The 15,319-nt window shown below is 40.3% G+C and overlaps 1 protein-coding gene across 1 annotated transcript in view; it reads left to right on the forward strand.

Moving 5' to 3' along the window:
- Nucleotides 1–15,319, forward strand: part of LOC127961897 (uncharacterized) — a 50,775-nt gene that overhangs the window by 19,561 nt on the left and 15,895 nt on the right. The window contains exons 11-17 of the mRNA XM_052561205.1: nucleotides 216–269; nucleotides 360–486; nucleotides 11,459–11,534; nucleotides 12,955–13,049; nucleotides 13,233–13,279; nucleotides 13,448–13,509; nucleotides 14,172–14,179. Of these exons, the coding sequence (XP_052417165.1) occupies nucleotides 216–269; nucleotides 360–486; nucleotides 11,459–11,534; nucleotides 12,955–13,049; nucleotides 13,233–13,279; nucleotides 13,448–13,509; nucleotides 14,172–14,179 (469 nt within the window). The remainder of the gene's footprint in view (nucleotides 1–215; nucleotides 270–359; nucleotides 487–11,458; nucleotides 11,535–12,954; nucleotides 13,050–13,232; nucleotides 13,280–13,447; nucleotides 13,510–14,171; nucleotides 14,180–15,319) is intronic.

A 15,319-nucleotide genomic window follows, 5' to 3' on the forward strand; every position in this document is an offset into this window, starting at 1 on the left:
TTTAATTCAAACTGGTGGTATTCTGTCTCTGTCCGTTTAAAATAACCCTACCATAACAATGACAGATCCTTCATTTCTTTGTAAGTGGGCAAACTTACAAAATCAGCAGGGGATCAAATAAATATTTTCCCCACATGCCATTTTTTGTAGGTAAAGCTTCATATCCATGTTCATACCATTTTTAAAAGCATTGAGCTTGATCTCTCTCCTCACAGAGCGGGTGCCATCCTGGAACTCTCTATCCTCTTTCCAGTTCTCTACACCACCAGGTGGGTATCAAAACTTTGTTGGCTTGTTGAAATGGAGAAATGCAAAGACATCTCAGTCTGAAATTATGTGTGTGTTTTGTGTGTCTTTAGGGAGAAAGCCTGGGATTTTGGAAGTGCAGCCTCGGCCCACGCTCCAGAGGAGCAGCAGCATTGCAGATGATATGGAATCCGAGCTGGAACGAGAGATATCGCTCGTTCCAGTCACTCATGTGTCTCAGTGAGTAAAAACGTACCATTTTTAGCATAATTTAAACCGAGTCCATTTGCCAAACCGTAGACAGCAGAGAGTCAATTATTCAAGTTTCAGAAAGTTTCGCTACTTACAACATTTCAGAACTCTCCTGGATGGCATGTCATGCAATATCTAGAGGATAGGCAATTAAAAAAGCGTTAGCTTGATGGTGTCAGAGTTAGCACACCCCTGCAGTCCACACTCACAATATTGCCTCTGTAAATGCAAATGGGGTCTAATCATCCTGCTAATCTCTGCAGTCACTGGATTCTCAGCTCAAATCTTTTAACACATCTGCGCCATCTCTGCTGGAACACATCTCAGCTTTCCAAGCCCACCCACCTCAAGTGAAAACGTGGCTGGGAGAAGTGCACGGTGTATGTTTCTGGGCCCCAAAGCATTCCCATGAAGTGTGGTTATGTTGCAGGCTGTGTTTTGCCTGAGAGGAGGTCATTATCAGAATCTCTTTGGCCCATTAGCTGTTCAGCGTGTGGAACAGCGCAGGGCCTGTGTATAATGCAAACCATTTACTTACACAGGCAATGCAGCAATCCCGTCTCTGAATAATCTAATGAACCATGTCTCTGTTGGGGGTATACAGCCCATTAGATTATCCAGAGAGCCCCTTTCCATTTGCGATGGGATCCTCCACTCTAGAGTGTCTAACCTTAGGGCCTCTATTACCTGATTATAGAAAATACAAAGATGTTCAGGGTTTTTTCCATTTATTTTGAGAAACCACAAGAGGGCAGTGGAGTTTTGTAGCCCATACCCTTCTATGGCACTTCAAAGCATGAGTTTCTCTGAGTGTACAGTGGCAAAATCGCACTATTGCTGGTTTAAATGTGTATTATATCATACAGGGTGGCGTGGGAAGAAACTGAGGGAAAAAATCAGGGTGCTATTGTAGTCCAAGATTGGTTTTCAATCTTTGCACATTCTTGCATATTTACATTGACCTTGATGGAGCTGAAGCGGTAGCTGAAGTAGCTAGAATATTAAACTCAGACTCAGAATTGATACAATTACATGTTGCTTATACGCTGAGATAAATGTAATCATCTGGAAAAATGTAGGTGGATTCCACCAAAGCAACTTAAAAGAGATTTGAATTTTAATAAGGTCGGTATCATAAGTAGGATTCCTTTCTAAATCCACATTCTTAAGAGACATATTGCATCTCCTCTACAAAGGAGCCTTGTCACTACACGCTTTCATTTGATCTTTGAAGTTTAATGAGCTTTCATTCGCCTTCACACTGAGATGCAATGGCAACAGCTGGCTGTTCTCTCCCTCCCTCTCTCTCTTTCTTCTCCTGCTCAATGTGGGTGTGAGTACATGTTTATTTGTTTATGTCCAGCAGAGCAGGGTGGGGATTCAAACAGACCAGAACCATGATGTCTCTTCTCCTCTCTGCTCATCTTTTCTCCTCTTACTCAATCTCTTCTCCTCTTCGCTCCTGTCTGCTTCTCTCCTCTCCTCTCCCTTAGGACATTTGTCCTGCTCCTACCTTTGACCCAGGCTGTTAACTCTAGAGGTGGGAGAGGCACAAAAGCCTCCTCGTGCCTGCAGCTGAAACAGTTGGGCTGCGTTGGGGGTGGGGAAAGAACAATGCCACCGAAACATCTCTCTGAGACCGCCGCGCTCTTTAAACACACACTGATACACACTCTTACTACTAAATATTACATTTAGGATTGGTTGTGGCACAGTAAGGTGTGGTAACTAATGAATTTGTGATTTGAAGACTCTTAAAGTGTTCTGAATGTAGAAAGTAGTCATAGATGTTTTTTTTTTTTTCATTTCAAATACAAAGGTGTCTTTCGCAGCTGCCTGGATCAAAGAAAATAAACTCCTGTCCAGAGCGACACCGGTATAAAGATGAAATCAAAGCAAACGCAGGTGTGTCTGAAAGTGCCCATTTGTACTCACACGTATCTGCTGTTGCAGTCTTGTAGGGCTGTGGTGTGAGGTTTACCAAAGGAGACCTGAGCTGAAAAGATTGATTTATTCTCAGTAAACAGAGAAGGACTTCTAGTGGCGGAGGCCAAGCCTGGCCGTCTACACTGGTGCAGAGACAAAGAGCCATTGTCTGCGGCTCTACACACGCCAACAATAGCCTGATTGACAAGCGGTCCTAGTCGTAATGGGCTTCTGGGCTAAATAGTGCAACAGTGACTTTTGTTGGAAACACTCTTGTCTTCCAGAGCAATAATCTTCATGCTGGTCATTTTACAGAAATGCTACATGTGACTGCATTATATACAAATTTTCCTTAGAGCTGAACATACTACTAAGCTATTTATTTTTGAGTATCACCATGTTCATGATGGTATTTTTGATTCAGCAGTTAAATATTTGAAATATTTCCCACACACAGACTCGGGGTTTGCCTGTTAGAACCGAGTCTAGTGTGTGTGATGAGAGTATGCCTGTGTGATTTGGAGTGTGAGGCGTGCTGAATGGGACAGAAACATTGGCTCACTAATGCCTCTTCAGCGCGGCTTGCCAGCACAAGTTTCTTTATCTTGCCCGTCATGGCCCCTTTTCTTCCCCCCTTAACAGTAATTGTGTTTCGTTACAGTGTGTTAGAGCTAACGAGGGACATGGAGCGAGAGTCAGCCAAGCAGTGAAAGGCAGACAGAGAGAGAGGGAGAGTTGCACAGCAAGAAAGAACACATCCCAGATGATTCTCTCATTTGCTGTCAGACCAAAAGCCCAGCAAGGCTCTCTGTAGAAGTTTGTAACAGAACACTGCACATGGTGAACTTGACAACTAATCTGAAAAAAATTCCTGTTAGCAGCAGTTGACAGTTTTTTTTTTTGGACATTATTGATAGCTGATGCAAAAATTCTGTCATTATTTACTCATTCTCCTAGTGTTCTAAACCTGACCTGTCTCCTGCAAGACGAATCCAAGACAATATTAAAGAAATGGCTGAAACTCATTGCACCTTACTGCATCCTGCTGACTTCAATAAATAAATAAAATAAAATAAAATAATTATTATTTTTAAATGCTTTCTCTTCACTATTTCTTATATCCTAAGCTTGTACTGTTTTGGACAGTGTTTGAAACTTGTATTGCTTGCATCAGTAATTGCCTAATGAATAATTCTTTGCGCTACTTTGGATAAAGGTGTCTTCTAAATGAACAAATGCAAGAATATATTTCAAAAACAATTCTTAATGTTATATTTATATAAATATATATATATATATATATATATATATATATATATATATATATATATATATATATATATATGGTGGAGTGTTGTTTTGGACCCCATTGACTTAAAAAAAAAAACAGATTAAATATTATGGTAACACTTTAGTATAGGGTCCAATTCACACCAATAACTAATTGCTTATTAGCATGTCTATTATTAACATATTGGCTGTTTATTAGTGCTTATAAAGTACATATAATGCATGACATCCATAATCCTACATAATGCCCTAAACTTAACAATTACCATATAAACTATTGATAAGCAGCAAATAAGGAGTTAATTGAGGCACAAGTCATAGTTAATGGTTAGTTAATAGTGAGAATTGGACCCTAAAATAAAGTGTGACCAATATGGGTAAAAATACTATTATGTTCTGCAAAAGAATAAAAGTTATACAGGTTTGGAATGACAAAAAATGACAGTAAATGATGACAAAATTTCTGGTTTTGCATCAACATTGTAAAATTCACACAGTACATTTGCCTCCATAACAATACATTTAACAACTCTGAGCACTAATATTTCCGTTTCACATTGTGAAAATAATATCAATGTGCCATATCGGGTTTCTTTCAGACGGCCCGGCAAAGTTAGTGACTTTGTTAGCTGGCAACACGATATGACAAAAGGCTCGGAGGCCCCTGGTGATGTATAAGGCCATGCGTTGAAATGAACGCTGTCAGTTTCTTTGCTGCTGTAATGTTTAGGATCATATGAGGCCACAAGTTTAGGACATAAGCCATTTAGTCATGGTGTATAGTAGCGGAGGACTCAATGTCAAAGTGAATGCTGCTTCGCTGTGTGTCACTCCTCATAAGGACATTTAATACTCTCCATATTCGCCTGCCGCTTTGATGCTCGGGATGAAAGAGATCTTTGCTTGGCTGAAGCCAGAGGAACCCCTGCTGAGTGTGTGTGCGAGCATCTTGCTCCCGCACGCCTTTGTGCGCACATATGTGTGTGTGTGATGGCTTCTTGCCAGCGGCCCAGACTCCGCCCCGGGCTTTTACCCCGGCGTACAACATCCAGCCTCTGGTCAGCTATTATCAGTCATTACTGCCTCAGTGGCCTTATCTCAGCTGACCACTTATTAAAATGTCATTGAGGTATTTGAGCTTGAGGGGGAAGACAGAGCTGATATTTGGGATAATGCCCTGTACCGCGCAGGCGTGCCCTCTTAAACCTTGTGATTCTCAGACGGCAGCTAATCGGAGCACTCTTCCCCTCCTCATCCACAGAGCTATTCTTAGACACACAGGGCCCCCATGAGCATTTTAGTGTCACAGTGCCACGATCCTACAGCCTGTGGTGCACACCGCCACACAAAGGTCTTCATGCTTTGACTCGCTGAGACGAGTCACAAGAGTGCACATGGCTTCAATGGGTGGGGGGGTATTGTAGGAATTGACATGTGTTTATGATTCATCATATGACGTAACAAAACATCAGGGAGGGTTTGAGTATGTGGGTCGCTACTTGGGATGATTGAGTTGTAAATTATATCTAAACTTACAATTGCTGGGGCAAAATTTCTTCCTACAGATTGGCTGCTTTTTAAAATCAAATCAATTAAAAGGAGTATATATAGGCTACTCACACATACCAAAGTTTGAAAACAAGTCTCTTATGCTGACCAGGGCTGCATTTATTTGATCAGAAATACAGTTAAACAGTAATATGAACTATTATTAACATTTAAAATAACTGTTTTCTATTTTAATATTTTTAAAAATGTATAATTTATAATAAGTGATGGTAAAGCTGGATCTTCTGCAGACTTTCGTCCGTTCTTCAGTGTCACATGATCCATCAGAAATCATTCTAATATGCTGATTTGCTGTTCAAGATACATTTCTTATTATTATCAATATGAAAGTGGTTGTTCTGAGTAATATTTTTGTTAAAATGATGATACATTTATTTCAAGATTCTTTAATGAATAGAAAGTTGGTTCACACTTTATTTTAAGGTCCAATTCTAACTATTAACAAACCATTAACTACAAATTTTGCCTTAATAAACTCCTAATTTTCTGCATATAAATAGGCTATAGGGTAGTTGTAGAGTTTAGGTATAGTTTAGGGATGCAGCATATGGTCATGCAGAATATATGCTTTATAAGTCCTAATAAACAGCCAATATTTCAATAATAGGCATGCTAAGTGAGAATCGGTCCCTAAACTAAATCATTACCAGAAGATGAAAAGAACAGCATTTATTTTGTAACAATGTAAAATCTTTACTCTCACTTTTGAATCAATTTAATACATCCTTGCTGAATAAAATAATTTCTTTAATAAGTGGAAAAAAGCTTTTGCCAAAAATGTAAATCTAGTAAAATGTACAACTCTGAAAATGTTTAATAATTATGAAAACATTATACAACAGCTTATGGATCCAGTAGTTAGTGACAATTTATCTCCATAAATCTCTTTCTATGTACATAATTTATGTGCTGGACATAATTTTACCATTATCCTTCTGTAATTTTGCATGCTCTCATTTAGTCATAAATCTGTCTGACTGGGTTTGTCTTTTGCAGTACCACGGAGGTCATGTTGGTGTGAAAGAGAGTGTTTGTGTGTGTGTACATGGATGCTTTCCAGTGATAAGAACAGAGAGAAGCCCGGTGATTGTGATGTTTTCTGTTTATCTGCATTTACTTACACTCAGATTAGCAGAGGAGGTCAAATAACAGGCTCATTTTCCTACCTTACAAACAATCAAATAAAATGCCACTGAATTTCTATCACCTTTGCAGATTCAGTTATTTCTTGCAGTTTATACACAGTAAGATCCTCCTCCTTCCCCTCTGAATTCCTCCTCTCCGTCCCCAAAATTAAATCACTTTAGCACTAATAATCAATGCAAAAGATGTTGCACATGTTGCCCTAAGGAGCGGTTGCTGACCTTGGATAAGGTGTTCTCTCATCCACCCTCCACTAATGAGGGTTAGATGCACAGAAGGGTGTATGTCATTTCCTAAAACAATTGGCCAAGCTGAGATCACCTCCTCAGACCAAATGTTGCTAGATATATATATATATATATATATATATATATATATATATATATATATATATATATATATATATATATATATCATGACTACCTTTAAAATGCATTATACATAAAGGCTTAAAAATAATGTTTACAGGTTTGAAGCGACATTAACAAGAGATGACAGAATTTTCATTTGTTTAGGTAACTATCCCTTTGATTTTGTCTTGCTTGTTGTGGGATTATTGTTTTGTAATAATCACAATGTCAGTACATTAAGGTACATAATGCAGGGTTAATGCTTTCTAGACAAACTTCTTTGCATGTTTCAGTTTCATCTATGGCCCTCCAGTGGATTTGCAGTTTCTTTCACATCTGGCTGCTTTTGTTAAGCAAGCTCAAAAAAGAAAAAAAATATATATATTAGGAAGGGAAGAGAGATTTGCAGTCTGCCTTTGGCAGAAATAAGACCTCATATGATTGTCTCCCTTTCTCTTTCTCTCCCTATCTGTCTGTTTGTCTGTCACTCCATCTTTTTCTTTCTTTCCTTTTTCTGTCCCAGTGGGAGTCTTTCTCCCTTTGCGTACGTCTCCACCAGTGTTCACCATTAGCCAGGCTTTGTGCCAGCACTAGAGGCAGATGGTGACCCTGCTGGGGTCATGAGACCAGCGTTGCTATGCTGGTAACCATGACTGGAGAGAGGAAGTGGCACTGCTTTAGGGACAGATGGGGTGGTTCCCATGTTCTATCTCTTGTGTCCTCCACCTCTCTCTCTCTCTCTCTCTCTGTCATCTTTGCATGTTCCATTGGAATGACAAACACCCAGGGAGGTATGATTCCTGAACTCTGTGCAGATCGCTGGCAGATTCCAACCTGAGCTTATCAATTTAGCTTCTGTAGTTTCAAATAATGTTCCACCAAAACATGATCATCCTTCCATATCTATCTCTGAGATTCATGTCACACTGATCATTATACCATAGATATTTACTGCTCAAGAGTCATTCAGCGCTTCACATCATGTAAACCCTTTAAGAAAATGCTGTTCTTTTCAGCTTTCTATTCATTCATTTTTCTTCAGCTGCAAATCAGCACATTAGAAACTACTTTGATTATGTTTTTATTACCTTTCTGGACATGGACAGTATACCGTACACACAGTTTCAATGGAGGGACTGAGAGCTCTCAGACTAAATCTAAAATATCTTAAACTGTGTTCCAAAGATAAATTGAGGTCTTACTGGTTTGGAACGACATAAGGGTGAGTTGTTAATGACATAATTTTCATTTTTGTGTGAACCAACCCTTTAAGAGAAGATATCGCCACCAGGAAAGCAGTTTTTATAATGAGATGGTGATCTGAGATCTCCTCTATAGGCTTGACGGGAGGCCTACAGAGAGCCTCTAACACCATAGCCAGGTCCCACGTTGGGACACAAGAACGTACCGGAGGTCTCAGCCTCAGCGCACAGTGAAAGAAACGTGTAACTAGGGGGTGTCTGCACACTGACTGGCCACCAAGAGGGGCATGGTAGGCTACAATGGCCGCCACGTAGACGTTCAGGGTGGAATGGGACCACTCTGCGGGGAAGTGGGCCTGCAGGATTTCCCGACCCAGAACTCCGCTTAGACCCACGTTCCTGAGACGGGGGGAGCATGTGAGGCGACGATCTGTTTTTGTGTCTCCCTGTATGAGGAGTTGGTACATGGCGGTAGCTGCCCCCGCCCGGCAGCCTCCGGAACTAGAGAACGAAGAGGGAGGAACTGCTGGAACGCCGCCACCTGTTTGCGAGCCTCCTTGTACCTGTTGACAATGGAATTAACGGTGTTGCCGAACAGGCCCGAGGACACAAGCAGGGCATTCATAAGGCAGACCCTATCTTTGTCCCTCATATCTGAAAGAGTCAGCCACAAAAGTCTCCCCGCAGCCACCATAGCTGCCATAGATCGCCCAGTGCCACGGGCGGTCTCTTTAGTAGCACGGAGAGACAAATCAGGGGGACTTCTGAGTTCCTTGATATCCTCAGATTTTACATGCTCATGCTCAACTAGTTCCTTCAGCAGGTCACTTTGGTATGCCTGTAACACTGTCATGGTGTGCAGACATGCACCAGCCTCACCCACTGCTGAGTACCCCTGGCCCAACAGCGCGGAGGTGGTACGCAGTGGCTTTGAGGGCAATGACGGATCCTTCAAAGACGATGACGTACCTTGAGACAGTCTTATAGCCGCGCTCACTCATCTCCGTTACATTGCCGTAATGATCAGAAGTGGTAATGAAGAGGTGGGACAAGAAGGGCTTTGCCCATGATTTACACGCCTCGGTGTGCAAATTGGGGGAAAAAGGCAGGCTACAGCGTGGAGGTGGTGGCTTAGTTTGCAGAAAGCGCTTATCCAACTTGCTATTCTGCAGTTCAATCTATCTCTCCGTGGGCCAATCGATGTTCATCTTACAATCTCCAGCAGCTCCTCATAGTGGGGTAACTGAGGGGGGTGAATCCTCATCAACGCCTACCACGTCTACCTCCTTGGAGGAAGACAGGTAAAGCATCGAGCCTTCTCCCTGGCGGGAGGGGCGGGGGTGGGGTAGCGTCGGAGCGTGCTTCGGATCCCTGAGAATGGGTACTGGATCTGGCGGGTGAGGAAGAAGATAGGGACTCGCTCATCTCCATTCCTTCCCCCAGATCCAACTGTGACTCTGCATGCTCCGCTCCGAGGCAGACAGCGCACAAACTGTGTGTATCCCCACCCATAATGTAATGCGGGCAGGGAGGAACACACAGCTTGAAATGCTGCCTGCCCTCGCCCAGTTTGTGCTTAGCCTTTTGAGGTGTTTTTGACATGTTTGGAGGGACATAACAACCCTTAATAAGACTCACAAACTAATATGTACAGACACACACAGAGCACTTGCTGAAAGACATGAGGCTAAATGCCGGTTTTGCTGCACATGCTTTAAAACTTTCTGGTCTCTGACATCACCCGCCTAAGATGTCTCGCCCATCCATTGGTCTTATTACACACATGAGTCACGGTGAAGGTGTTCCCAAAGTGTTCTCCGACACAGCTCAAGTTCCTGAAGAGGAATTCCAAGCTTCAATTTTGTTATACTAGTCTTGTTTATTTTATCATAATTATAATGTGTATCTGTTTCCAAGAATATATATTCATGGAAATAGATCATAAACTAAGTTATACTAAATATGCAAAATCGTATCAGTTTTTACATTCTGAAGTTTTCCATTACCTCTTTTCCTCCTCTATTAACAGGGGTTGCATTACCATTTGTATGATAATGCTCAAAGCTATGAAGGCTTGCTATTTAACCACTGGCAAAATAACCCAGAGGGATGCTGCTTGAAGTCTAGAGTAGCACTGCCAAAGAGCAGTAAATTGGCAGTTGCCTGCAGCACGGCATATCCCTCATTTCCCTGTAGCCCGCAGCAAGGGAGAAACCAGAAACTGTCAGCCAGCCATGTCCATTAAGTCAATGAGGCTTGATAGCCTGCAGCCAGTCTTCTGCTAATGCAGTTTAAAGAAACTTGTGTGAGTGCACTCAATCTTTTGTCAGAGTGACATGCAACAGACACGAGCCTTAGCATGCTAACATGATACAGGCACATATCGCATATAGCCGACGTGTAATAGAAAGTGTAGCTCTCATACTTAGGCTTTCTTTGAGCAAATGTCCTGTTCCCCTAGATAACCTTGGGTCTCCTGGGAGTCAGCGCCCTTCCCCCCATCAAATCTCAGTGCTGTGGATTTTGAAACCTTTGAAAAGCAAAGAGAGCCTTGTATTTTCTCTTAGACACTGTGTCCTGGTCGTGACCCTTGTGCTCAATGACCACTTGCAAAGGTCCTGACCACATAAACAGCATCTGGAGTGGCTTTGGACTGCACCTGAAGGGCCTGCTGGAGGCGGCTGATAGGATTGTTTTGCAAATGGTTTTGAAAATGTGAAAGGTCATTGATTGTGCTTAGTTAGTTAGTGGTGACATAAACAACCATAATGTCAGATGCCACAATTATGACCACAAAAAAAAAATGCAGTTTTCATTTCCTAAAACTGTAAAATTCTTCAATAATCTTAAGACTTAAAGGGAAGTTAAAATTCTGTCATTAATTACTCACCCTAGTTCCAAACCCATAAGACCTTCGTTCATGATCAGAACACATATTAAGATATCTTTGATGAAATCTGAGAACTTTCTGATACTGCAATGACAACATTGGAACTGCCGTGTTTAAGGCCCAGAAAGATAGAAAGGACATTGTCAAAATATGACGTCACTAGTTCAAGCTTTCAACAATTCAACAATTTCTTCTCTTCGGTGTCAGTCTTCAATATGTTTTCAGGAGAATAGATGCACCAAAGTTTAACAGGTTTGGAATGACAGGAGTAATGGAACTTACAGCAGTAATTAATGAAATAATTTTAATTTTTAAGTGATCTATCACTCGATCGAGTGAACAAAATAGTAAATTGAGGGAACGCAATAGTAATCGTGTGCACGTTTTAGTACATTGAGGGAATTAATTAGTAAATCGTGCACACAATTTAGCCTACTATTTTTTCCTGCATGACATGTGCGGGGATTCGTACTGCACAGTTGAAAAAGAAAGTCATACAATAACACAGTTTTCAATTTGAGTGAACTGTCCCTTTAAAATGGGCTTTAAGTATCTTTTCTCCATACTAATCATGACACATAACCACACAGGTTGCGGGATTCCCACCGAGCTGCCATTCGTGTGATCCAGAGAATGTTCTACTTTGTAGCCAGAAAGAATTTCCAGGTAAGATTTTAATTTTTCTGCTTGCAAAAACAACGAAAATGTAATCAAATTAGCATGATGTTTCGTGAACGTGATGCTATTATGCATATATGATAATAAAGAAACATCAGTGACTTTTAAATTCACGTTTCCAGCAAGTAACATTCCTTAATGAATTTCAATGTAAGCAGTGAATAAGTTGCCTTTTGAAACGTAAAGAAGGAAAGATCTTGAGTTGAGACTCATTTGGTAATAGCAGATGCTCTGCCGGAGTCCTTAAAAATACTTGCTAACCTTAATAGCTGTCCTACACAGTTTCTTCTTCTTTGTGCGATTGTGTGACACTTGATACTCGTTACTGCACTTTGTTTGTTCTTTCCCTTTGCCCTCCCATCCTTTCATTTGAACCGCTATAGCCTCAGTCATCTCTCAATCCCCTTATTTTCTCCAAGTCCTTCTCCCCTCCTCTCACACACTCTTGCGACACAGATCACGCACTTTGGAGTGTTTGTCAAATGCTGCTGGCTACATTTGCTGTCTGATGTCATGACGGTGTTTACCCTCCTTTGAATGGATTTAGCTTCTCCTGAAGTGTGTAATTTGTTCCGGAGATGTGTGAACGTTTGGTTATTTCACTGACATTAATCAAACTGAGTTTAAGTTCTGTAGCAAACCTGGAGCTTCAGACATTTTCCCTGTGTTAGTCAGGAACTCAAATAAGTTGAAATAGCTATAAGCATCATCACCTGTGCTCAATTATGCCCTGAGAGCAATGATTAAGTGTTTGATCAGTTTGGTGTCAGCAGATAAGAATCGGTTTCCTCAAAGTTGACAATCAAAAGGAAATATTTCCCCTTTGGGCTGGTTTGATTTTGTAGGCTGGTTGTATGAAGTAAAGAGTTCACCCTGGTGATGATTTTATTCTTCAGACTTTATTAACCTGAAGTTTCACTCATGGCCAACCATTAGGGCCTTAGGCAAGACCATATCAAGATTTTATGTTTAAAATGTAGAAACGTATAAGGAAGTTGCATTCTCTCAATATGAGTTCAAAGTGTAAGAATGATGCAATAATTCAAAAAAATCTTAAAATCATAAAATCTTAATGTACTATAATAATAAGTTAAATGTATGTTAAATATAAATATTTAAGTTAAATATAAACATAGGTCCTATGCACATCTTTCCTTTTATATAATACCATTTTTGTTCTTTTATTCAGCAAGGATGCATTCAATTGCTGGAAAAAAATAAAACTGACACTAAAGGCATCTATAAAGAACTTTTCATTAAATAATACTGAAACAAATGTCTGTGTGTATGTATGCGTGTAGTCTTTTTCCAGTAACGTTAACAAAACCCTGGAATAGTACTGTATTTTTCGTAAACATGACTATTTGATTATAATTGAAATATTCTATCATTTTGGCTGTTTTTGCAGCAAGCACGTAAACCGTATGATGTGAGGGATGTCATTGAGCAGTATTCACAGGGTCATCTCAACCTCATGGTGCGCATCAAGGAGCTACAGAGAAGGTGGGATGAGGACTTTAACATTTCTAAACATGGATGGCATTTATAATAGCGAAATTAATGACTGTTTCATGACCTTTGGGTAAATAAAGCTGAGAAGTTAAGAGTACATCCATCCCTGTCTCACATTTCATCTGCCATTTCTGTACATCAACATTTCCCATGCTGCACACTTGGCCCTGACAGACTGGATCAGTCCTTAGGGAAGCTGTCTTTCTTCCAGACAAGTTCAGGTAAAGCTCACTCATTACCCTCTCTCATTGCTCAACCCCACACATTGTTTTTCTACAGTTTTGACCCCCTTGTTGTTCTTAATGTTGGTGTTTATTGTTGTCTTGTAGTCTTAGTGCACATTCAAGTTTATGCAGCATTTTTTATAGCACCATTTTTGTCTCTTTTAGAGCGCATGAAAGACAAAGGCATAAACACTATTGGCTCCAGACTCAACAGGATGGAAGAGAAGGTAAGCGCTTGAATATTACTGGACAGTCATAGCATTTTTGTGTTTTAAAAGCACAGGGAAAACTTTATTACTATTGAGGATTCAAGTTTCTGAAACATCTTTTTAGTTAATACCATGTGCTTTTGAATTTTACTGCGCTATAAACTCCGAAACCAATCATTTCCAAGAGGTTACTCATTAGTATAACAATAACAAGTTCCAGTTCTTTAGTTTATTAATGCACACAGCACAATTGGTTCAGCAAGGACTCTACTGATAAGGATCTGTAAGCTTCATTCATCAAGCCTTAACCAAGAGACAGAAGGAACCTCTCTCTTTCTCTGCCTTCAATCAAACATCACTTTTTGAATACTTCTCAAACATCTTCTGTGAGTGATGTGTGCTGATAAAGGAGTTAAGACTCTAAAAAGAACAGCTTTCTGGGTTGTGTGTGTGTGTGTGTGTGTGTGTAAACGTGAGAGGTCTGTTGGCCTCTCAGGATGACGGGGATTCAGGAGCTGTACAAACACTCACTCTGCTCCTGTTCATTTGCCACTCCAGCCATAAATCCTTTTACAAACAGCTCTCATCCCAGACACGAACTCGAAACAGCGTGCAGACTTGTTCACATGATCTCTCTCTCTCACATACTCACTCTCTTTCTCCCACATTGTCTCTTGTAGATGTCTGAGTAAGAAGCAAATTGACTCATTTTATGAAATGCCTTTAAAAAGCCTGTTTGACATGTTTTAAATTCTTTACTGAGAATGTTTAGAAAAGCATTGTAAGAGAAATTAGATCTTTTTTACGGGTTTCATAGCTGACATATCTTGGCATCTTTTTTCCAGTTGTATTTCCTTTTATTGGTTTATATATGAAAATCATAATAATAATCAAGTTGGTGACTTTAGGATAGATTTGATCTCATTGGCTTGCAAATGTTTGGCACAATGGCACATTTCTGTCACAATACTAGTGACTGATGCATTGAGTAGCCAAATTAAGTATTTCCCAGCAGGACACACAGTCTTTAACATTTTTTCTTTAAAGACCTGTTTGAAAATGTGTCATTAGTTGAAGAGTATGTGAACGGGATACCCTGCCCCTTACAGTGTCATTCTTCTTCCCATAATTCTGAGGTAAACAGGAAGCAGGCAGTGTTTGGTCCCCTGCCCCTTCAATCGCCGACGCTAAAGTGCCCTTTCGGTCCAGTCTATAGGCCCCCGGAACGCAATTTCTATAGAGGGGCAGCTGTACTGTTTAATATTATTGTGGAGACCATGACAAGTTTGATTTGGAATTCTTTCAGGATGATAAGGATATGATTTTCCCATCAAAAAAATAAATTTTCCATCAAATTTCAAGTTAATAATATTTCACAGAGAATAGTTTTATGGTTTACATGGTAGAAATATTAAAAGTGGTTTTTTATAGTATAATACTTTTTTTTTACTTTTAACTTGTATGCGAGTGTGAATAATTGACAGAATTTGTATTTTTTGAAGAATTTTGCTTTTAAGCTTCGACTCAAGATCTTCTTTTTCTCTGCTTGATTAGCAGTGTCCAAAAATTCATGTCTATAAGGGGAACGGCTGTATATGTTTACATGCTCTAATCTCCTGCTGCACTCTGTATGTTGGGATGTGTTTGTATGTGACCGTGGTGCCACTATCATTGTGTAAACTGTGGTTCAGCACGGAGACACTCGTCTGGTAATTTCTAATGGAGTGTAGACAGCACTGGCTCCACACATCACTTAGCCTCTACCCAAGGGAAAGAACCTCATGACATTTGGCTCCCCAACTGTAAAATAAAGAATAACAAGTATTTC

This window comes from Carassius gibelio, chromosome B7 (genome assembly GCF_023724105.1).
Source record: "Carassius gibelio isolate Cgi1373 ecotype wild population from Czech Republic chromosome B7, carGib1.2-hapl.c, whole genome shotgun sequence".
Classification (NCBI taxonomy): Eukaryota; Metazoa; Chordata; class Actinopteri; order Cypriniformes; family Cyprinidae; genus Carassius; species Carassius gibelio.